The sequence below is a fragment of the Echeneis naucrates genome, chromosome 3 (assembly GCF_900963305.1).
Source record: "Echeneis naucrates chromosome 3, fEcheNa1.1, whole genome shotgun sequence".
In the NCBI taxonomy this organism is placed as follows: domain Eukaryota; kingdom Metazoa; phylum Chordata; class Actinopteri; order Carangiformes; family Echeneidae; genus Echeneis; species Echeneis naucrates.
Genome location: NC_042513.1, coordinates 22,419,014 through 22,443,343, shown reverse-complemented (window position 1 = coordinate 22,443,343; position 24,330 = coordinate 22,419,014). Strand labels below are relative to the sequence as shown.

The 24,330-nt window shown below is 41.4% G+C and overlaps 1 protein-coding gene across 2 annotated transcripts in view; it reads left to right on the top strand.

The window, feature by feature from the left end:
* nfatc3a (nuclear factor of activated T cells 3a) overlaps positions 1 to 24,243 on the top strand; it is a 56,205-nt gene extending 31,962 nt beyond the window's left edge. For both annotated transcript variants that reach the window (XM_029497921.1, XM_029497922.1), the window contains exons 4-10: positions 3,236 to 3,435; positions 3,882 to 4,054; positions 4,600 to 4,740; positions 8,517 to 8,572; positions 8,753 to 8,879; positions 10,996 to 12,066; positions 21,494 to 24,243. In XM_029497921.1, the coding sequence (XP_029353781.1) occupies positions 3,236 to 3,435; positions 3,882 to 4,054; positions 4,600 to 4,740; positions 8,517 to 8,572; positions 8,753 to 8,879; positions 10,996 to 12,066; positions 21,494 to 21,570 (1,845 nt within the window). In that variant the 3' untranslated portion in view covers positions 21,571 to 24,243. The remainder of the gene's footprint in view (positions 1 to 3,235; positions 3,436 to 3,881; positions 4,055 to 4,599; positions 4,741 to 8,516; positions 8,573 to 8,752; positions 8,880 to 10,995; positions 12,067 to 21,493) is intronic.
* Positions 24,244 to 24,330: the final 87 nt, after the last annotated feature.

Here is a 24,330-nt window from a genome sequence, read left to right as displayed (position 1 = left end):
GTGAGGAGATGTTGAAGAGGGTAAATGGAAGGAACGATATTTAAGGTCTTTCTTGTGTGGTGACAGTTTAGAGTTTTTGGCTAAAACTGAGAAACTGGATAAATAAATCTAACACAGCTTCAGCTTAATATAACGCAACTTTAAACACGTAAGAAAATACAGGTATCACACGTGTGCTGGTATTCCAAAAAACATTAATTTCTACCTTTTAAAGCATACAGCTGTAATTTTTTCCCCGTTTTTCATCATTACATCCGTGAAGCATTTCTTTTTTTTTCTTTTTCTTTTTTTTTTTACATTTAACACCTCTCACAGATGCATTCTTCCAGACACTGTGAACTCATTTTATGCTGTCTGGAACACACATGGTGCTGCGAATAAACATGCCCTGATTTATGGACAGACACAACCACACATACAATGTGCATTACAGGCATGCACGCAGACAGATGCACACACACTCACTTCCAGGGTGTGCAGACATGATCATAAAACAAGCAAAACAACCGAGAGGACCGTTGATTGCTATGACTACATGTTTTCTTTGAATCCAGAGCAGTGGTGTCATTTATGGCCAAGGATCCATTCAAGCAGCGGTGCATAATTACCTGTTAGTTTGTTACAAGTGGCATACTTTCATGTGGCTCTTAAGATCTTATGTGGTTTTCAAAGATGACCCTATTAATGGTTATTATAGGTGGCCCCCGTTCTGTTCCGTTCACGCAACTTCCCTCCGAAAAGGTTTCATGCCCAACAGTTGCGGGTTAATTCCAGCTTGACAGGGATAATTTTGGAAAATCCAAAGGATCGTTTCAAAGTTTAATTTCAGGAATAAATGTTGTCTGTGAGCATTTGTGTGAGATACAAGCTGCCTTATCTGATTATGGCCCCTCTGTGATCATTTCACGACTCCTGCTGCAATCTCTGACTGACACTGTTGTTACAACAGAACATCAAATAAAGATCTGCTCAGTCATTCACACCAAATCAGAAATTCATATATCATTGAGATATCAAACACATTTAGAGGTGGTGGTGGTGGTGGGGGGGGGTTGTTTCAAAACAGGGCCTCGGGAAGTAGGGAAGTCTGTATAGTCCAGTATGAAAGTAATCACTTTGGTTTCAGTGTTAAGGCAATAAAATAGCTCTTCTCTCACAACTATTAGCTTTCTTTTATTTCTCAATTGTAGACATTGCTTTTCTAAGAGACCAGATAACATCAAGTGCTATAGAGTGATTTCCAGTCTGAATCAGGCAGGTGCTTTCCAAGTTTACTTAGATGCTGTATTAGTTTAGCTGCATGTAGCTGAACCTCCCAGCTTTGTCTGTAGCATTTAGGTTCTCCACTCGTGATCGACCTGAGTGGGAGTGCCACAGTCGATGTGAAAGAAGAGTTCAGTGTAGGATTTGATCAGTTAGACTACTAACTGAGTCAGTTCCAAATCCTCTTTTTTTTCAGCCCAAAATTGATTTTCCCTTGTGATATTTTAATTTCTGCGCTCCTGATAATGAATGAGTCTCCACTGAGTTCAGCAGAGCAGCCCTGTCTACGTAGGTTTTATTTAGTTTTGAGTCAAGAGTCAAACATAATTAAGACTTAAGCTCCACTGGTCTGCCTACCCAGTATAAGCCTCTGTAAATATGCCCTAAAAAACAGCATATTTCAGTATTCCACACTTCACTAGAAACGAGCTAGTTCCATACGTTGACCTCTCTCACCACAGGATAGCATCACAGAAGTTGAGAGGAGGAGAAGAAGTTGTAGAACTTCGTTAAAGATCAGTAAATCCAATGACAATAGTTACCATGGAGACAGATTCCATCGCACTGGAAATATATGTTCTATAATCCTCCAGTAAACCACCATAGTTTTATAATTAACCTCAGATAAAGTCAATATTTGGAAACCAAGCAGAGGTTTCTTTGGTAGCTCGTGTCTGCTGTGTTTCTCAGGTACACGTGTTTCCAGGGCCTCATTGTGACCAATCCAAACCTCTTTATTTTAGCTGACTTTGGAACAGCAAATGACATCTCCAAAGCTACACCCACTGTCTCTCCTACCACTCTCCACACTTTTGTACCAAACATTGACATTGCGTGACGCAAACCTGGAGGGAGGAAAGGGTCAGTAGCCAGCTGTGGTGGGGTTGAGGCTTGGCAGTTCCTGGGGTGAAACAGCAATGAAAGGCCTTGTTCTTCTCCGTTACCCTCAATGGCTGCCCTCCATCCAAGCTCGAGGTGTGGGTTTATGAGGGCAGGGCGGTGGAAGTATGTATGTGTGTTTGTGTGTGTCGGGGGGGTGGGGGTTAGGGTGGGACATCCTGCTGTGACAGAGCCTGCCAAGTACAACATTACAACAGTAGTGGCATTGTGCGGCTTCTGTGTTTGTTCTTTCCCGTTGAAGAGGAAAGGGCCTGCTCTCTTTTCTATCTTCCTCTTGTCTTTGTTCGAGACGCAACGTTTTTGCTTCATTGAACATCTCACCTGTCTAAGTGGAAACAGGGGTGCCAACACTTCAATATAGGGTTTTAGTGAGAGCAACTGCTGCTAGGTGCCAACCAGGGTGGCGCACAAGACCCACTGAATTTTAAAAGGCTGTTGACATTTTTACTACCATTTTATTTTCTTTTAACCACAGTGTAATCAGTAAAAGTCTTTTAATTTGCAAAAACCTCACAGAAAGGTCATGGTTCATATGAACAATTTCTTAAATCTAATTTAGAGTTAATTTAATGTCAGATTGAGTAGATCACATTTCTGTGTTACTTTATGATACTATAGTTGGCAATTTTGTTGTGTGTTTCATAAAGTCGGATTAGTGTTCATACATCTCTTTTCAGTGGTAGCACGCAAATTTCACCGTACAGTGCAGCTGCAATTCACCTTATTTTTTATCGGAACAGTTGACTAGACATGATCCCAAAGTCTTCAGGTTTTTGTCCTGCAAAGAATCCTGTTATGGAATAGACTTGCAAGGGGAAAAAATTATAAGGGTATGAGTAGAAAACATCAGTGTCAAACTGGTTGGAGGCCAAAGCACCAGATGAATCTCCAGTGGCCCTGCCAAAAATATCGCAACACCCTCGACCTGACATTTAGATTGTCTCCAAAAAAAAGTGTCCTTCTCAAGGCAGTGGAAATGAGTAGAGTATTCCTTTGTTTACACCTCTCCCCTGGATCCTAAGAACCCACATCTGTTTTTATTCTGTTTTTCTATTTTTATCTGTCACGCCAGCTCATTGGCTACAATGAGAAGCCTGTCAACCTGCAGATGTTCATCGGAACAGCAGACGACCGTTATTTGAGGCCGCATGCCTTCTACCAGGTGCACAGGATCACCGGGAAAACTGTAGCCACAGCCAGCCAAGAAATTATGATCTCAAGCACCAAAGTTCTCGAAATTCCTCTCTCGCCTGAACACAACATGTCGGCCAGGTACGTGTCAGAAGCACTCCAGGGTTACATTACTCAGTTATGAGTTTACCACCATGAAGGAAGCCCTATCCAAAAAAAAAAAAAAAAAAAAAAAAGAAACCCAAAAAACCCCCACGTTTATAATTATACAGCATTGTAGCATCTTCCAAAAGAATTTTATAGATTTCCTTAATGTAAACTAACAGGAGAGCTGGGGTGCAGATGAAAAATGTCAAGGTTTCCCATGGAGCTGAGGGGGAATTTCTCATTTACAGTAGTAATAAATCATCTTCATAGGCATTTTTAATTTGTGATTCAACGCTTAATTTGCCTCTCATTGCCAGTCTCCTGATGGACTTGTGGTACATTTTATCACTCCCTAGCCCTCTCTGCTTAAATATGAATTAGATGATTGCTATATCCCAGTGATGCCGTATGGGGCCAACAATTTTCCCTCTACCTTGCAGTATCGACTGTGCTGGCATCCTCAAGCTGCGGAACTCAGACATTGAGCTGCGGAAGGGGGAGACGGATATAGGAAGGAAGAACACACGAGTCCGTGTGGTGTTCAGAGTGCACATCCCTCAACCCAACGGGAAGGTGCTTTCACTGCAGGCTGCCTCCATTCCTGTGGAGTGCTGTGAGTGTTAACTTCCTAGTCCGACTGTCACAATGGTACTCGCATACCCAAACACATTGATTAAAAAAAGAACTCGTACAAGGAAAATAAACACAAACAAGCTCACGTGCCAACTTTCCATACACTTATATGATTAGAAAGCTTGAACTCTAGGTTTAGGATGTTGATCTGTTAATCTGTTGAGTCCTCTCACTTAAAGTCATTTTAAACAAGAACATCTGATAACAGTTAAAAATGTAGATGCTGTACCACTCCAGCCTGGTAGTTATCTAATCTATCTATTCCATTTCCATATCTTGGCAAAATACTAAAGTTTTTGTCACATGATAGAGAGTTGTTGATATGACTCTGTAGTCATTTTTGAGGCCATATTTTCAACAGTTTTGTGCTAAACTACATGCTATAGTTGGAACTCCTATGAATGTGTGCATGTGTATTGTTAAATATCCATAGCTGACCAAAAAAAAATGACCGCAGTGTAAAGGAACACAACTCAGCAATTGATCATCCTCTTTTCTCTTTGACTCCTGCTGCGTCTCTCCCAGCCCAGCGTTCGGCTCAAGAACTGCCCCAGGTTGAGAAATCCAGCCTGACCAGCTGTCTGGTCAGCGGGGGAGAAGAGATGATGATCACTGGCTCCAACTTTTTCCCGGAGTCCAAGGTCATCTTCCTGGAAAAAGGTCCTGGTAAGTGTTGTATCCACACAGCAGTTTAGCCTTTAAAGCGTGTGCCAACCTTTCTACTCCTTTCTGACAGAGTCCATCATGTTATCATGATGTAGTTGGACAGTCAAAAAACAAATTTTGACTTGTTCTGAATTTACATTTACCCACCTAAATACGAAACATGGTCAAGGATAAGAATTTTATTGTCATCTTTTATAGTCAACTTTATTTTGCAAGAAGCAACCTAGTTAGATCCATTATGGTTTGTGTCCTTCATATTGACATGGGGATTTCTCCCTGCCATTTCTGTTATATGGATAGAGTTATCACAAAAGAAGAAAATATTTGAATCATAAATCTAATACAAACATCCCTAGTTGTGTGTGCGTGTGTTTGTTTGTTTGTGTTCTCAAATCACATATATCCTTATCTTAGCTTCAACAAGTCGTCTATTCCCACAAAGCATTTTGTTAAATGCCAAACAGATTTATTGTATGTCTGCTGGTAATGTTGTTTGTCAGTCAACATGATACAAACACTTAGATCATGAGGCTTAGCAATTAGCAATTAGCAATTACTTTTGATTGTAAATTATATAATTTATGCAAAATTGAACAAATTGTAATGTAACAAACACTATACTCAGCATGCTTTGTGTCACCATTATATTTTGTTGTGAATATCAACAATTGTTGGTCTCACACTTACTTACAAATGCAAACTGCTCAAAGAAGATCAGTGAGGTAGAGAGCTGCATTTAGTGGTGCATTGAGAATTTCTGTCACTGAACCCCAACTCCGGCTGGTTTCTTGTGCTAGCTGGGGGGAGAGGATGGGATCTTGGGGGGGTTAAGATGAAAAAAGGGTGAGCATTTTTTACTTTAAAAGTTGCTTCTATAGGCTTAACAAATGCTTCAACAGATTACTTTGTTGAATTCCCTGTGCTGTTCAGCCTGCTTTTATTTTTTAAGTGGCAGACCTTTTTTCAGCCTTATCTTTTTTTCTCTTTTGTGCACCACTTCATAATCAAAAGACATGTAATGGCCGTTCCCTGGGAAGGAAATTTTTAAATGGCTAACATTTGTTGAGCCAGTCTCTGCCTGCCCGAGGTACCTTTGTGATGTAGAGCAACAGAATCAAGTTCACACATGGCAGAAAGTTGAGGGGTGGTGTGTCTGTAAGTGAAAGCCATTTTGTTAAGACTTTCTAAAAAACAACACAGAGGAATGTCTTTAGCTCTTTGAGGTAGAGCAGGTGAAGCATGGCATAAAAAAGTATGGTTGAAACACCTCACCAATGGTCTTTATAACACTGCAGTGAGTGGAAACCTCAAGGAGGTGCAACTTGGATCGGGTACAAGGCAGGGGCCCATGGTGCACGAGGGCAGTGGACTGTGGAAGGAGACAGAACAAATATGAAAAGGAGGGGAAGATGATGTTGATTAGGTTGTGTAAATGATCCCGCACATCATGACTAATCCACCAGATTTAGTGCAGAAAGGCACTGATTGTAAGCACAGGAATGGAAGGAAAGAAAGAAAGGCAATGACAGATATTTTTCCACCGTCTCTCATAAGTGAAAGATGACAGTGGATTCATGAGGAACTGAAGGGACTGATGCAAGTACACAGAGATTATGAGATGGCATTATTAATGACTGCATAATTTACAGAAACGGATCCAAGCTGGGGTTTTTTTTTTTTTTTTTTTTTTTTTCACTTGCGACCATATTTGAAAGTGGATAAAAACAACTATAATAAAATTATTTAACTTCTCTGTATTTTGCAGTGCATGACTTTGCTGTGAGCTGTGTGGACACTACACAATACAAAGATGTGATTACAAATAAAGAGAAATTATATCTGTCCATTCCACAAGTATTAAAATAAGATATCAGCATTTTATTTATTCAATGGAAGGCTGTGTGTGCGTGCATCTGTAATAACAAAGTAATCCATAGTTCATATTTCACTTTTACAAGGATAAATGTTTATATAAAGGAGTAGACTTTGAAAGTTATATTACTGACTGCTGGTGACTAATACAGCATTTGTACACTGGCTTGTTGTTGTTTCTGTTGTAAAACATAAACAGCTGTAGACTTTTACAAAGATGGAAGAAAAGCCCACAGTTATAACATACACAGTAATTACCTTCTTTATTTTTGTTCAATCTTCTGGCACGCTGGGTCTACATTCTTTTCCCCTCTGACTGTGGTGCGTAGTGTGTCTGGATGATTCAAGTCATTGTCTTAGTGTGGTATGAGGGTCCTGTCAGTGCATGTTGTCTGACAGAGCATGTGGGGCCCTTGCTCCTGCTTGTTGAATGTCAACAAGCTCCACTGCAGTAATGCACTGCTGTCAGCTGGAAAGACATTCAAGGTCATTTGCTCGTAGGAAAAAAGTATGCAGTCATCTACAAGCTAAGCTCTTCCTTTACAATAGAGAGACTCTCTTTAGGGTTGTGACTGCCTAATGTTGATCACTATGACTGAGGTTAATGTGAGGCTGTAATCAGAAGAGATAAATCGCCTACTTAAAGCCACGGTAGAGTGGGGATTTTCGAAGAAAGCTGAATGTAGCATGGATTACAGCTGAGCACTTACTTTGTTCGAATGCTCACATAAGCCAGTCCTCCTTGCAGACATGTTGCAGATGCCTGACAGATGTATTAGGGGGAATCCTTTAGGTTTTGAGGAGAAGGTCATGCAGGTGCAGAATATACTTCTACTATATGAGCACTGTGAAACATCTAAATGAACTCGCCTCCAATGAGGGCTGAGTTTTTTGTATTCTTCGTGATGCTGTGATGACTATGATTCCTTCCAACCACACTGCAAGCCTGTCTGTGTTTTCACCCCAACTGCTTTTCTTCAACCAGCTGCCCTTAAGATGTCTGGCCAAATAATTAGATCCCTCATAGGAAAACTGGAAAGGATGTTTTCTAGCCAGCAACCTGGCAGTGTGTAAAGGCATTTTAAAATAAATACAATTATTCCACTCCTCTCTCTATAATTTTAACCAGGAGGGACAAACAGCAGGATATTTGGACATTTGATTACAATATAATAGCTGCTAAGAGTTTCTCCTCGGGGCTTCTGGGCCTTTAAGAATGACATCATTTTGATATCTTGTGCTACTCCAGAACAAATTGAAATCGTGTGCTTTTCTGAAGCCCCATGTGGCTCTTAAGTTCTGTCTGTTTGAGAAAGCATTGTAGACTGACATCAGCCCTCAGGAAAATAGAAAATAGGGTAAATAGCTTCTCCATATGGGGAGATCTACTTAGACATCAAAGAATGGTTTAAAAATTAAAATGCTTTAGTTGTGTTTTTAGGTTCTCTCTGCTCTTTTTTTATGTTAATTAACAATCATTTTCTCATCACTAAAAATATGTTGTTTTTTTTTATTATTTTTATTTAGAAGAAGTTTTGGAAGTTTTTATGTCAGTTTTAAAGGTTTATTTTTAAGCTACATGTCTACATGTAAAGCTCCTGGTTATTCAACATTCAAAATCAAGTATTATTCTCATGTGTCTATCCAGGCCAGCATTCAAGAACTGTTCAAGTCTTTTCTAAAATACCCCTCTGTTGACTGAAGCAATATTTTTCATTCTTTTGATGAAACAGACTTGAGAGGGACGGTAAAGATGAATGAGATTGATGAGTTTCCAGTATGTTTATTAAAATGCTCTCAAATATATGATAACTTATGTCTTGTGTGCTTTCTTTACAGTGCTGGAGTTTTTAATGGCTTATGTATTTAGTCATGTGCTGTCCTTTCTTACACACTCTTTCTAGATGGACGGCCTCAGTGGGAGGTGGAGGCGAAAATAATGCGTGAGAAAACTCAAGGAGTAAGTAGTCATTTATTTATGTGTACAGCAATTCTACAGCATTTTGTCTGTAATATTTGCAGTGAAATATACTTGTTTGACATTAAAATTTGCAGTGGTATATGCATTTCTGTGTATGGAAATTGCAAGGCGTTTTATTGGCATTATGTGTTTGTAAATGATGTGAAATGTTTTTTGTAGTCGTGTATCGTGGTGGAGGTTCCTCCCTACCACAGTAAGACTGTGGGCTCAGCTGTGCAGGTGCAGTTTTATGTCTGCAATGGCAAGCGGAAAAGGAGCCAATCGCAACGCTTCACTTACCTTTCAGGTGAGATGAGAGGTTCTCATAATTTTTAGAAACGAGGCCATCAAGAGGAAAAAGTTCAAATTAGCAGACAAAATTCTTGCAGAAGATATTCATGATGTTTTTAAATGTTTAAGTATAAGTAATAATTAAGTAGTAGTTCACATCCTCACAACAAATTATAAAGGCATTGACATAAAAACCTTTGCTTAAGATTGACTTTGCATTCCTTCGGGTGTATTACTTGCTCGAGTGAGTCTCCCAAGGTGAGGCAATGGCAAGAAATTTGACTGACAGCAGACACAGTTGTAGCATGCTGGTTGCGTTGCAGACTTCTCCACAGGGGTTTCACTAACCCATTTTTTTCTCTTTCTCTCTCCAAAGAAGCCATTGCTGTGGTCTAATAGGGCTCTTCCACTCACAATAACATGAACACCTGCCAACTGTTTATTTTGTAAAGCCTCCTCAAACTTGCAGCCAACAATTTTTTTTTTTTACTCACGTGCTGCATTTGCATGGGGTTTTATGATGCAAATCTTTTGCTATCCAGGAAACTTTTGTGATACATATCCCTTGACTTGTGGTTAAATACAATTATTTAAGTAGCAAAGAGACTCTGTGTTTAAAGTATATTTTGATGTTAAAGTTTCCTTCTCACTAAAATCAACGTCATGCCTTGCTATTTGATACTGTTATTGTATATTTTTTCTCATCTTGAAGCCAGTCAAACTGAAAACCGCCGGCGGAATATAATAGCATGTGAGCATTTTGTGCAACATATCCAAACCCAGTCTTTTACCGCAACAGTGTGTATGTTTGTGTGCGTGTTTACACGTGTAAGCGGACTTGTCCCACCACCCACCCAGCCTGTCAGTTTGCAAGCACGCCCACTCAGCAAAGGCAGTTCCTGTTTTCCCCGTTAACAGATTCGGGCAGCCAGTAAGAGCAGAGACAAGTAACCCTTCTCTGTCAGTCAGACTGAGTTGCTGACACCACGAGAGACACCGCCTGCTTTATTGTGGCATGAAAAAGAAAGTCTGTCATTCAGTTGCGTTTAATGTTTTATTGTGGGCTCAGGCTTTGAATTGATTGATTTATTGATTTAAAGATGAAATGGGACAAAAAAAGTAATAAATGAAAGTAATGAAAATTGGGGAACTAAACTAAATTTTTTTCCTGCTTTGTATTTTGAAATTACTGCATTGTCAGCCAGGTGTCATTATTTTTCAAACATAGAACAGTTAAACTACATGCACTTACTGTATGCTAGACTTAGACTGTAATAATGTCACGTTAAAAAATGTAAATGCCATCAATTCAATTACATGCAATCATATTTGAATATACAGTATATAACCCTCCTGTGCCCGGATATCCCATGGCTCTGTTTTCAGCCAGAATAAACCCTGTATGGCCTTTTTGTGCCTCTTGTCTCTCAGTCCCAGAGGCATGATGGGGTGAGCAGAGGGCACCATCAGTGAACTCGTTTGTTCTGTCGGTCTGATACGGGCTGGGGGGCACTCAGCTCCTCTTCCCACACAGCATTTCATATGATGGCACCCAGACTGACAACATATGCTCCCCCTCTGATTCAGAGCTGGATAAAAATAAATCTCACTGTCACAAGGCACCAGATTGTGAAATAGGTTACAGATTGGCATGGCAGTGCTGTGAGCTCTCACAGTAAAAGGGAATGGCCCCATTTATCATCAAAATCTGTGTTCAGGAGACTAATTTAATATCTATTTCAGTGACAATTTTTTGTTAGGTTGCTGTGGGTTAGTGTTTATTTAACTAACTGAACACGTCTCACCTTTAAAGCCAGAGTCTGACAAAATGAGTGGGAACTTGTGAATGTGGAAAAACTTGAAACAACTACTTTTTGAACAAGTTGAAGTCTCTGGGATAGTATAGCAGATGGAAATCCTAGAGCAACATCACAAATGTTGCAATGCAGTGACTTCACATATCTGTGTATTGAAAGTCTTTTTTTTTCTTTCTTTTTTTTTTTTTTTTTACTTCTTTTGTTGCAGCATTTAATTGATGGACATGACTGACAGTGTGGCATTTCTCTTTTCTCTTTTCTCTTCTGTCTTTCCTCTCTCTTCACATCTCTCTGTGTATACCACTCTCCCCTCAGTCTTGGTGAAACAAGAGCACAGAGACGAGTTGGATCTTCCTGCAGTACCCCCTATGTCCATGCCCCTGGCACATGCCACCAGTCTGGTGCGCTCCCAGCTGCCTTCTCCTGAGCAGGGCCACCCATCGGACAACCTTCTGTCCAGCTCCCCTCACGGTCTGGCCACGAGCTCTGGACCTGGCCTGCTACCTCTGCAGGCCACCTGCCCCTCCCTGGGCTCCCCATCTTTCCAGCACCTGCCTCACCTCCAGAGTCGCAGTTTGCACCACCCCCCTGCAGATTGCCACATGACGTTCCACCCAAGCTCTGCTCCTGCTCCTCCACGACCCTCTTACCAGCCCATGCAGCACAGCCACGGTCATGTTCATAGCCTGCCCTTCAATGGTCAGTCCAGCCTTCCTCCTCAAGGCTACGAGAGAATGCCCTTTCAGCAGAGCCCGACTGCAGCATCACACCCGTTGGGTATGGGGATGGTGTACCCCTCCTCCCCTTGCTCCTCACCATCAGCTCCCTCCTCCTCGAGCTCCAATCCCGTTCCTGGGTCTCCACAGAGCCAGCAACCGTTGCTCACTCCTTCATCCCCACACCTCCAAACACTGGGTGGGTATCACTGCACTCCAAATCCTACCCAGGTTCCCTCTTCGACTAGTCATCCCCTTGTAGGGCAGCACTCCTCCCAGCTGCAGAGGGCAATGGGCTACCACCCAGTAGGTCAAAGGTCAGCCTCCTGCCCCACTCCATCCAGCGCACCTGCAACACGAATGATCCCTTCTCCACACTCTGGGCCCTCCTCTCCTCAGCTCCACTCACTCCCCTACCAGTCTCCCATCTCTTCCTCCCCTACTTCAGGCGGCAGTCCTCTGGGGCCCCTTCAACAACAGCCTTCTCCCCAAGCGACAAGTCCAGTCATGGCCAGTCTCTCACCAGCAACAGCCGGCCCTCTGGTCCACCCTCTCAGCCCTCAGGGGACCTTTCCTTTGGATGGAGAGAGGTTGAACATCAAGCAGGAGCCAGAGGACAGAGAGCCCACTTTTCGCTCTATTGGCCTGCAGGACATCACGCTGGATGATGGTAAGACTATCACAAAAATGCTTTTTATTTTCAGCAAGCAGGAAATTATTGAAAGCCATTGAGAGCAACAAAATCGTCCGGAAGAACGACCTGTCTTTTCTATCTTGATTCTACACTGAGTGAAAAGCTGGGATGCCAATAAACACTATAATATTATTATTATTATCATTACTAGCTCATGGAAGCAGTCATAAAGTGGCAAAGGAAATCATAAAGAGTTAATCACTATTATAGGAGAAGCTGAACCTCAGACAAAGACCCTTCATGAACAACCACTGTCTTCCCATCTACTTCTCACTTTGCTTATTTTTATTTCTTTCCATATAGACTGTCTGTCTTGCTCTGCCACCATGCTTCAGATGTCTTTCAATCTAGTCTTTCTGCTCTCATTATCACTTTTTCCTCTCTGACCCCATCTTTCTAGATGAGATATTTAGAGCGCACCCATCTGTGATCAATCTCATTTACAGTCTAAAACAAGCGGCCGCTGAGGGATTACATTTACTCTACAATATGTGACTCGCAAGATAAATTTGTATCTGATAATGTAAAACAATACAGAGCACCAGTTGTTGTATTTTCAAAGGGCTGGAACCTTGATGCCTGATTACGGTGATAGTGTTTCATCTGTCATTGCAGCTCACCGTTTTATACACAGGTTCATTAGTGGGGGGTCCTGTGACTTAGTATTGGATAACATAGACACAATAGGACTGATAACTATAGTATCATATTAAAAGGCCTAATTGTGAGCTGCTAAGCTATTATGTCTCTGGCAGCAGTTTGGAGATTAATTACACTTTGTGTTTTTTTGACTTCTTGGAAGTGAGGAGACGGAGATGATTGCATTATTTTGTGTTACATATAAAGACACGGAGGCTACAGTTGTGTGCTGCTGCAGTAATTACATCCTGTGTGTGTGTTTACGCGTATGTGAGAGAGAGTGTGCATGTGTTAACAACTCTAATTAGGATGCTCAGGAGAACTTGTTGACTTAACAATTGACCATGGAGTCGGTGCATGCATTTAGCAGCTTTTTCCCTCATCCATGAACTCTCCTTCTTTACTGAAAATATGTTCCTTCAAGCTGTTTTAAATCATCCAGCTCCTTATCTACTGTTCAGAGCCTCATCTAGTGTTTGTAGTTAACGCCGGTGCCATGTTCAAATGAGGCCTGTAAAGGTTTAGGGTTAATAAATAGCCCAGTGAGGCTGTATGAAGTAGGTGTGATATTGTGTGCTAGCAAGGGTCACCCTAATTAACACAGGGCTATTGTCAATCAGTCACGTGTGAAAGACCAACAACCACAACCAATCATTCGTCAGTGCATCATACTTATGCACACACACACGTTTGAGCATGTAATCTGGATGACAAAGTGTTTTGTTTTTTTTTTTTAAAGCCTAATTTTTCACAGCTTCACGTATGACTGCATGTGGCTAATTATCAAATGTGTGTACTTTTAACTCAGATTTAGTCCGTCTCGCATTAACAGGCAGACCCACAGCCCCTGCGAAAGTAGCTGGCTGCACTCGCAAAAAGTGTGAGAAAAGTTTGTGAGTGACACAGTTCAACTGGGAATGTAAGCTCTCCCTTTGAGCCCGTGGCTAAAAATAGCTTTCTGTGCCAGCCCAGCTCTGTAGGCCATATTTTGAGGTAGCAACGTGGAGCTTCTGTGAGCTCTGAGTTTTAGCAGGTCGCAGCGCACTCTCTTAAGTAGACCACACTCACTCCAGTTTGACAGACAGACAGTTCACGATAGACAAACACATGTACCATAAGTGCAAATAATCATACGGAATGAACGGTGCACTTGTAATGAGCCTGTTTACACATTCAAACAATCCAGATTGACACGCTAAAGCAGTTATTTATAATAATATGTGAAGTCAGTGTATTTAACCACCAGTTCTGGCTGTGAGTCATTTTGATAAAATAGCAGGATGGGATATCAACCCTCAATGTATAATTACTGTGATTAAAACTGCCATCAGCACATCAACCTTATACCATGGGCTTTAGACATTTGAGGCTGAGCTCGCTTTACCTTTCCTCCATCACGTACACCGTTCTGTGGGTTTCAGAACATTTGCCCTTATCAGCTGTACAAACATAAAGCAGAGATGATATGATCATTTTGCATGTCATGATATGTTTAAACATGAAATAAACAGTCTTTGACTTGTGCAAGTGGCACAATAAGGGAATATGAAGGTGAATGTGTAGAAAACTACTCTGGTTAGCAAGCAGATGGCCCTCATGACGCACACCAGAGCATGGTTGCGACGTGTGTGTGTGTGTGTGTGCAGCAGAGAAATGGTATATTGTGTTTGTGTGTCTGTTTAATGTTGCTGGGGTTTGTGTTTGCGTGGGTGTGTCTGAGTGTCTGTGTGTGTAAAGCAGGAGACACAGGAGGTGAGGAGACAGACTGACAGACAGATGGACAGACAAGTTCAGGATCCAACCCCACTGCAGGGTCACTCAGCCGAGACATTCAATCTGAAATAAACTTGGCATTTGAAATGAAAGCGAACTATACACTGGATCATTTTAATCTTTACTGTTAATATTCTATATGTCAGTAATAAGTTAGGATGGCAGTTGCAGTGAATCTGGAATTGATCCAAATCTGCAGAGGTTATAAAAGTAAAGCCAGCAAGGATTCATTGTTATTTTTTTTTAATAATAATAATAATTAAAAAGAAAAAAAAAGAAAGCTGAAGGCAGTGAAGTGGAAAAGCAGAGGAGGAAATTTCCAACAAAGCAGCATGGGATACGTCTCCATGTCACCAATATGTGCAGATTGACGTCTGATTCAGAGCAAAGTTTGATTGGGTGCTGCCTTCGTGAAATATTATCAAAGACAGATTTTCTCATGGTCGCTGTTTGGCCAGTTGATGTTGAGAACAACAAAAATAATGATTTTGGATCTGCAGGTATGTTGTTATATATGATTATTTGTTACTTTCTATAGCCAGTGTGATTTGGAAACTTGTTTGTGTGCTCACTTCATACACTGAATAGTGTCATAAACACCAGGCCCTCTTGTGAGGATGATCACAACAGTCATGGTGACAGAATCTGAAGCCCCCATGCTGTCGGCCCGTGTGTTTTACTAATTAATCAGCATGTGAACATCCCTCTGTTTACAGAGTATGGGCAGGAACAGCAAGGGTGATTGTATGTTTCACGGTCATATGCACGCTGTGTGTCCTGCCCAAACGCACAGCTGCCTCTAACTGCGAGCACAGCGTTAGGGGTTAAGAATAGGCCAAGCCCCGTTGCCTGCATGCTTTGAGAGAGACACACATTATCCTGCACATGTAGTTAAATATACAAAGCTGTTGGTGCAGTAAACCCAACTTTAATTTATTTATTTATTTATTTTGTTCTGTTTTTCTGTCTTTACAAGGGCATAGACTTTTCAACAATCAGAAAAACTATTTCAAAGCTAATGTAGCCACCGTAGCTTAGCATCAAGGATGGAAAAGGAGCAAAGAGCTAACATGGCTCCATCTAAAGCTAATAGAAATCCGAACCAACACTACTAATCCTCCTATTATATTATATAATACGAGATCTCCTATATCTTCAGTCTTCGTACAAATATGACACATTGTGGTTCAGAGGTTAAGTCCCAGACTATTTCTTGTCAATCCAGTCTTCAGTGCATCTGCTCTCTGCTCACACTCTGAACGTTTGCTCCCTCAAAGTCGCAAAATGGCTGCAAGCCTTAAATGAGTAAAACAAGTGAGCGGTGAAGAGGCCAGATTCAAGCAATCCAAAAAAGATTCGGATATTTTACTTTCCCTGGATATTTTGCCTGACTTGGTCACGGGGAGCATGCCAAGGAACATTGGATGTACCTTTGACAGGCAGTGAGAAATACAACTCCAGGTGTATCCCAAACATTAACATTAAATTGAACTTGGAAAACACCCTTTTTTGTTGGCCTTTGTAGACGATCTTGGTTCATATCAGGCCATTTCAGTGACCAACAACATTTAACAGATGCTTAAATTTAAGTAATTTACAACAAAAGTATTGCATGGTTGACAGTGCTGGCTGAGCAGCCTTTTAATGAAACATTTGGATCACAGGTGAACTGAGACAAGCTAAAATTTATAAATCTGAATGTTTGCACAAGGAAGAAATTTAAATATGACTGGTTTATTTAAGTGTGGTTATTCGCCATAAGGTGATATAAATAATTAGCTTATTTTCATATTTTTTTGCATGTGTGTGTGTTTATGGGACAAATTTAGTCAGAGGTTTCATACTACAACTAACCAACCATAACAGAAATAACATGGAAAGAAAATCGGTTTCCATTGAATGCTGCCGCAACTCGTTAAAAACAATGGCAAATGTCTGCTGATGTTTTCCCCTGAAACAGAGGAAACTTGCTTTCTGTGTCATCTTTCCATGCAATTAATGTCTTAGAGTGTGTAAAGCAGAGGCTGGTGTGGAGCCTTTTTCATCAGACAGGAGTCGGAGAAGTCTGGATACCCATCTGTGGGGATGAAAGCACGCCGATTGACTCTTAGTTCGTGTTTCAAAATGTTCCCGTCACCAACATTTACACTGTTGATTTGTCGATGATTTGATTTGTCGTGTTGGCTGCTCTTGACACACTTCCTGAATGTCATTGTCGATTTGTGCCTGCCAGCCAAGAATTGAGAGACAAGTCATCACATTTCTCAAAGTGCACATGTGAGGACTTTACTGTGCAATATGGTGCTTTCGGTGAGTCACTGTAGTGTGCTGCTCTGAGGCTACCACCATATCTTGTTTGGCATCATTACTGCAGAAAACTGTGTGTTTCCGAACTTTAATTTAATCCTGTCTTTTTGAAAAGCAAATGGTTAATGACTCAACAAAAATAACTCAGACTCTCCTATGTTGTTTTTTTATTCTTGCGCTTTAAGAAAGAGAGAAATAAAGAATTTTCTGACACTAACAGACGAGCACGTCAGCTCTACTGTTGGAACCGGGAGCATGAACCAGCCCTTTTCTCTCTGCTGCTGGAAAAAAAACTAAAAAAAATTCTTGACCCTGCGCAATTAATTAAATGGCTGGAAGAGACAAAGTGTAATTATAGTTGAGGAACCAGGAACTCATCAACTTTGATGTTTGGTGCTGCTAAGTTTTACTTTTAATCACTGTGGCAGGCCTTTCTGTCGTCAACTGGAGTCATTTACGCTCCCTGCAGTTATCTGCTGAGTGGAGCCACCGCTTTGTGTCCTAAATCAAAGATGGAAGTCTTGTGAATCACTTACTGTCAGATCAAATAGGAAATCCAGCAATGATTCACGGAGATGAGTGACTTTGAGAAACTGACTTTTTTAACGAGCCTCTCCGGTGTGATCTGTGCTTTCACCCACTCATTTACTTACTCCAAAACTGAAATTAGGATAAAACAGATGAGGGTCACCGAGCAACAGCCCTAAAAGTGAACCAAGAGAAGGCTTTGCTGAGCAGATCTGGAAGATTTCAAATGATATTCCATCAAATGACCACCTATTTCCAATGTGTGCGATCGCTCAGCGGACTTTTACTTTATGTTTGCTCTCATACTCGAGGCTTTGCAAAGACGTATGCGTGTCGTTAGAGGGCCCTGCGAATGGAAAGTGTGTGCTTTGATATTCCCTCTTGTAGGCAGACCAAGTCTTGCCTCTGTCTGTTCCCTTTGCACAAATGTTTTCCATTGTGGCACGTTGTCTTCATTTGCTGGACCGAACAATCAGTCAATCTTCAAGTTATTTGCTTAAGCCGCTCTGCCAGAGTGATGTTTTTTATTCCTGGGTCAGGGAACTTTTTCAGCGTGTCATAGAGGGTCATCATAATTACCCGTTTTCCATTTCCATTCAATTGACATGTTTATCATTCTGAGTGTCCCTCTCCCAATTTCATTTCTGTTTCACATTATGGAGGCTTCTGGGAAATTGGATGACTTAAGATTGCCCTTATATAGCTTTATTTAACATAGACGATTTAACGATAAATTCATTTTGAGTTCGACAACTTCTTTAAAAAGCGCCAAAAGTCTCTGTGTGACACTTTGTCGGCACATTTTTAGTGGATGAGGTTTTCCTTGCCAGGATTTAGCGATTGTGTCTTTATCGTGCACAGTTTTATGGCATCGATCTGAACCCTCTTCCTTATTCCTGACTCTGGCTCATTAGTGCTGCCAGTCACTAGCGGCGCCTAACCCTGCAAACGACTGGAGCTGTCTAATTCACAGAGATTTAAGACTTCCTCTGTTTCCTCTGCACTGAACGGCAAAGGTTCCTTTGTATTCATTAATCTGCACAGCCAAAACAAGATTATTGTACATGAAGAGATGTGGTGCTGAGTCTTAGGATTAGTATCTTTATAATGAAATGAATGCTTCTGATGCCGACCGAGAAGGAGCAGTCTGATGTAAACCTCGTAGTAAGAGGCTACTGAGAGTAGAACCTGCAGTCGTAATAGTAGTTATCGGCTGTTAGTAGATGTATATTTATACAAGGGAGCCCCCCCTCCTCGTCATCTGTAGAGGATCTCCCTTCGGTGGAGCAACTCAGATCAACACTTACTACACGGGCTTTCTGTTGCACTGTCATGAACAATACCAGTAAATCTGAGAAAGCGCTATCAGCATGTGAAACTGGTTGCAGGCTGTGCTCGACTCAGACCTCCCTTTCACTTCTGGATCATTGAGGTGATGTGTGCTGGCTTAAATTGACTGAGTGTATCTGAATCATAGATTTCTCACTGATCTGCTCAATGTAAAATTCTTATAACTGCCCCATTTTTCCAGTCAAGTCAGTCAAATATTTTTTTCCATGGAGTTTTCCTTTTTACGTTTCAGCTTTAATCACGCATTGACTCCTTCCTCAGTGGTCTTTTGACATTTAGTCCGAAGGAACTATTATTTACCAACAACAAATATGAGACATAAATGTTCTGAGGTCTGCTACTTTTCATTTTGGAAAAAATTGTTGAAAGTCTTTCAACAATAAATACGGCTTTTTTTTTTTAAGCAACTCAACAAATCAGACAAATCCGATTTTGTACATCAAAATTTAGGCCATGATGTTTTCTGACGGATTGTGTACATGGAGATTTCCGCCAACACTTGTCTTATCATAAGATAACTGAGTGACACAAATTAGTCAAAGGTTTCTCTTGAGTCACAGGTTTTTAGGTTACTTAATGATAATTACTGACTTATCTGACTTATATTATCAGTTTGCCTCTGCAACAATCTAATCGCACAATGGAAAGTGGTGGGGGTTTTTTTTGTTTGTTTGTTTGTTAGTTTTTTTGCAGATGTTGCACTTGATGTAAACTTGTAACTCTTCCACGTTGCTCATATTCGTACGGTGCTCAAGCAAAGGTACTCCCTTGAATCCACTGCACTAAAGACTTCACCACATAAAAGCTCAGCTGTGCATGAAGCTTATGGCAGGCCTGTAAATATCGCTCTGTGATTGATCCAGCAAGTCGATACGTCTCGAAATTAGAGCTTTCTTACGGAGCATGATCAATATGGAAAGTTAACCGTGAACTCCTTTGAGGTCTTTCATGGATTTCTTTAACAGTTAGCAGAGTTTTTGGTGAAATATTTGACTTTTTTTTTTATCTAGATCTCCTTAACTCAGTGGGGAGCTTGAACAAAAAGAAGCACACTGAACAGCTTATTCTTGTTATCGATAGAGCTGCAATATTCCACCTGTGGTTTTTTTAATACAATGGTGTTGATTCGTCACGCAAAGGTCATGCCCTTTAAAGGAAATGTGTAGCCCTCCATCACACTTTATTTCACTAATGGAATCGTCTGACAAATCGATAAACCGGCCAACTTGTTGTATATTATACCTCAGCCTTTTATATACAGAAGGAAATGTTTGCTTTGATAGTCATGGTGCCGTCTCAAAAGTGTGTGGTGGTGCTCTTAGTGTGCCTGTGTGTGTGTGTGTGCGTGTGAATATGGTTGACATGGGAAAGGAAGAGCCTCCCACGCTGACAGGATGATGTGAGTGATGGTGGCCAGACACAAAGGCAAGAAGCAGAGAACACAAATAAAACAACAGAGTGTAGACCAAAGCTGAGCATTAAAGCTGCTGGTCGTGTAAAACAAATCTGCTGTTTCACGGACGAAATGTAACACACTGTAGTCTGAGGAAGAGCTGATGATTTCAGTAATATTTTACAATAATGTCACACTTTACCGGACGGATGAAGATTCTGGTCATGTGTTTTATTGAATGCATTATAGTTAAATGTTAAAGTCCTGCGTGTGTGTGTGTGTGTGTGTGTCATCAAATTTAAATACAGTTTCTTTTCTCTCATGAATCAGAGCCGGCAGGGTTCATTTCTTTGTCATCTTTCACTGAGTCACCTCCTGCCACATTTACATTTTTTTTAAAAACGACTGACTTACAGTAAAACATTTATTTATTATGGCCTGGGAAATCTGTGACACAGCCACAGTCGTGCCGATTAGACGTGCCGACGAACTCGCTCCGCTGCGGCCAATGTGTACAGACAGGTCTGTTTGTCGCCCCGTGTTCTGACTGGGCCAGAGGGCTGGCTGCACCTTCCCAAACCAGTTTGCCCAGCCTGATTTGTGTGCTCTGTGCCTCTGACCTGTTGTCATCACCTTTAAAACAGAGAAACACAACATGAAGTCCCAGGACTAAAACTTAAGCCCACGCTGTTAGAATAAAAATGACATTCAAATCATGCTCTCCGTAAATTCCAAACATAGAAAAGATCTCTCTGTCTTTGGGTATTAGAAACTGATTTACGTCGCGACTGCATTTAGTTTCGTTTTTTATTTGTTTATTTATTTTTTAACCTGCTTTTTGCTGATCCCGGTATAAACACTGAATAAAGGCTGAAATCATAAAGCTGGCAACAGCACAGAAAATAGTATCTGCTCTTTATTTAAAATCAGACTGAATCGATTGTGTAACGAACCGGGCTCCACCTGAAAGCCTCTGTAGGTGTTTTGCTTTTACACACCACGCTGCTGCACTTGAACAGGCCTGAGGAAATTAAGTGAGCCCCCATTAAAGCTCTAATGAAGTAACAGGCAGCCCGGCTGGTTGGCCGTGTTTACAGCAGTCAGTGTGCTGCGGTTACTGCTAACGTTTCTTGGACGCCAACAAAGGTCAGACCTGGCACATTTAGTGAATGGAATAGCTTCTCTCATTTGTTCTGTCAGGACTCATTATGTCTCCCATCAGAGCTGTGACTTTGTGACCTTTGGGTTTGACAGTGTATCTTGTGTTTTTCCACTTATGAGCTTTGAGTCTGGAGAGAAACACGTTGTGCAACAACAGCGCCCTCTGCTGGCGAGAACTCTGTAGTGTCAGTCATTTCAAATGTGCTGCCACAATGCAGATGTGCTCATTTAATTTTGTTTTTATGTTTTCAGTGAATGAAATCATCGGCAGAGACATGTCCCAGTCCCCGAGCACCCACGGTCCTCCATCAACACACAACCAGTCATAGCCCCCCCCCCCCCCCCGGCGGCCGAATGAGGTCCTGGTCCTGTCTGACACCAGGAGACGAGATTACGGCCAAAAATATAGCACGCTTCAGGATTCTGTTGAAGCCAGGTGGAACTGCCAGACCACCAGCCTGACAAGAAGACGCTCTCAATTGTTTTTACTCAAAACAAACAGAAAAGTGAGCAGACGGATGTCCTCTGCTCTGAGCTGTCCGTCCTCCTTCATGTGGTGTGTGCCCGCACCCTTCGACCAATCAGCTCTCCTCCAGATCAGAGCGCTCGCCTCCCAAAAAAACCTTCTGTAACGGAGACAAGAGTCCATTTCGGCGTCCCTCCCACACCAGCATTGACCCTCACGACTGAAGGCGTCTCGAGTCGCATAAAAGCTGGGATTCAGACAGCTGCTGCAGCGGGTCAGAAGTTTCAGGGTCTTCCTGAGTGAAACGCAGAAAAGGTGAAGTAGACTCACACAACTTTATTTACCCCAAAAGGGCCATTCAGTACGTCTGACGTGGAAAACTGAATCCTGGAATCTGATCACAAAGCTCACAACAAACCAAACTGTCAGGCTAAAGAAGTACCACGTTGTTTTTTTGGTTGTTTGTTTGTTTTTTGGCTTATGGCTTTGACCCCCCCTGCCCCCCCCCCCCCCCCCCCCCCCTCCCTCTTTTTGAATAATAAAATCATTCAGATCTGGATTGCAGGGGCCTGGCAGAAAACGCTGGTCTGAGATCTGCAACCTGCAACATTCCACAACTTGTAGAAAAACCTTGCAGCCGTGTAGATATCTGTACATGACCCCACCCTTTTATTATTCCCACGTTTTTCTTTATCTTCAAGTTGAACAAATGCCTTATTAACATTTAGCAGCTTCGAATGGTAGTGACAGCTTTTTTTTGTTGTTTCTTTTGTTTTGCACAGCTGGCTTTCAGTTTGACTATAATATTATTTCTTAAGCAGATGTGGGATTTGGGTCCTGTGGATATGATTTCAGAAATCCTGATGAAGGATGAGTGGAGCTCAGGAGCCTCCTAATTGCGTTTTGAACTCGTCCACAGAGACAAACCTCTCCACCTCTGAAATTCCTTTTTTCATGCAATAACTCCCCACAACTCCCAGGGGGCCTCTGTGTGCCTTCTGTTTCCTGACGTACGTCAGCCGAGGTGACATAAAATGGGAAATAATTTGAGAAGTATTTTATACAGATGTCTATATATTGTATTTATGTGTTGACCCCTGCACCCTTTCACACAGTCTAGAGAACATCTGGATGTAACAGGGTCTTCCGCACTCCCCCGTTTGCAACAATCAATACTTGCTGTTCACAATCAAAGACTGAATCCGCATTTCCTGGTGTGAGGAGCGTGCGGAGCCCGTACAGCAGCAATAACAGTGTGAAAAAATACACACGTTCTGGTTTGAGGTTTTTTTTTTTTTTGGCTTTTCTTTTGCCTTAAGCTTGACAATGATGCTCCTGCATGTGAGAGCCGAGGAGTGTTGCTGACGATGGTTTGAAGTCAGTTTCCAGGTGAAAATGATTCTGCTATGCATTCAACTTCTGCCTGATGCCTTTAAAAATGAGGGGAAAAAGACAAAAAAGACCGTGATGCCTATAGAAGTAGGATGTAGACCTGTAGATGCTTGGATGACTCTGTTAGCGTTCTGGATTTGTCTCTCAGCCAATCTGCCTTGTCAACGACAGTGCGAGCACCTGAAAGGGTTCAGTTGTGTGTGTGTGTGTGTGTGTGTGTGTGTGTGTGTGGAGGGATGGATGGTATGTGTTTGTACCAAGTATCCTGTAGAGAAGCCAGGAATTTTAGAAGTCCTATTTTCAACAACAAAAGCACACACTTGTATTTAGGCTATGCAAACTGTAAGAAGCGAAGGAGACATGAGGTTAAAGGTGAGAAATTAGGTGATAAACTATCTGTCATTTTGCTTTTGAGATTCACAGAGCAGGAAAAATAAACATTCGGATAGTGAGAGTATCATGTCACTATGTCAGCTCTTAGGATGCCTTAAATCAGTTTGTCAGTGAGTCTGTATGTCGTTCTGGCTTGTTGGGGTTTGTTTTTTGTTTAGTTTTTTCCATGACTAAGACAGACGTCTGTAACTATTATTAATATTTTTTCTTTATTGGGGGGCACAGGGTGGACTTTGAGGGTTGGGTGGAAGGAGGGAGATGGCTTTTTATTTGCATATGAAGCTGGTTCTGCAGCTTGAAAGACTTGAGTCAAAAAGAAACGAAACAAAACCAGCATTGACAGTAAACTCTGGCTGCCGTCCTCTTCTGTCACAACCAAAGACCGAACAATGTGTTCCCATTTTACATAAAGGTAAAGCAGCAGAGACTGTGTAACTCTATTTTTGATACTTTGAAATGGATGTCATTCCTAAAAGGTTGGGGACGTGTATGAGTGTCGAATATATGTATATGTATAAATACGAATATACATATACATATATGAAATTGTTTTGTAAAATAAAAAGGGAAATACAGGTTTAGCTGATGTTTACCGAGCCTTGTATTGTCATTTCTTGTATATTTTGTATGTTAAAATTTTTTGTAATTTTTAAGACTGCAGTGCTTTTTGAAATTATTCAAAGGGAATACCTTGCATCATACTGTAGGCTATAAAGTAGTGTACATCAATAAAACAGAAAACTCAGCCATCGCTTTGTGTCTCCTTTTTCCACAGCTTGGATGCTTTTTCTTCACCAACTCAGCCCTGTTAAACACAAAGGCCGGGTTAACTCAGCTG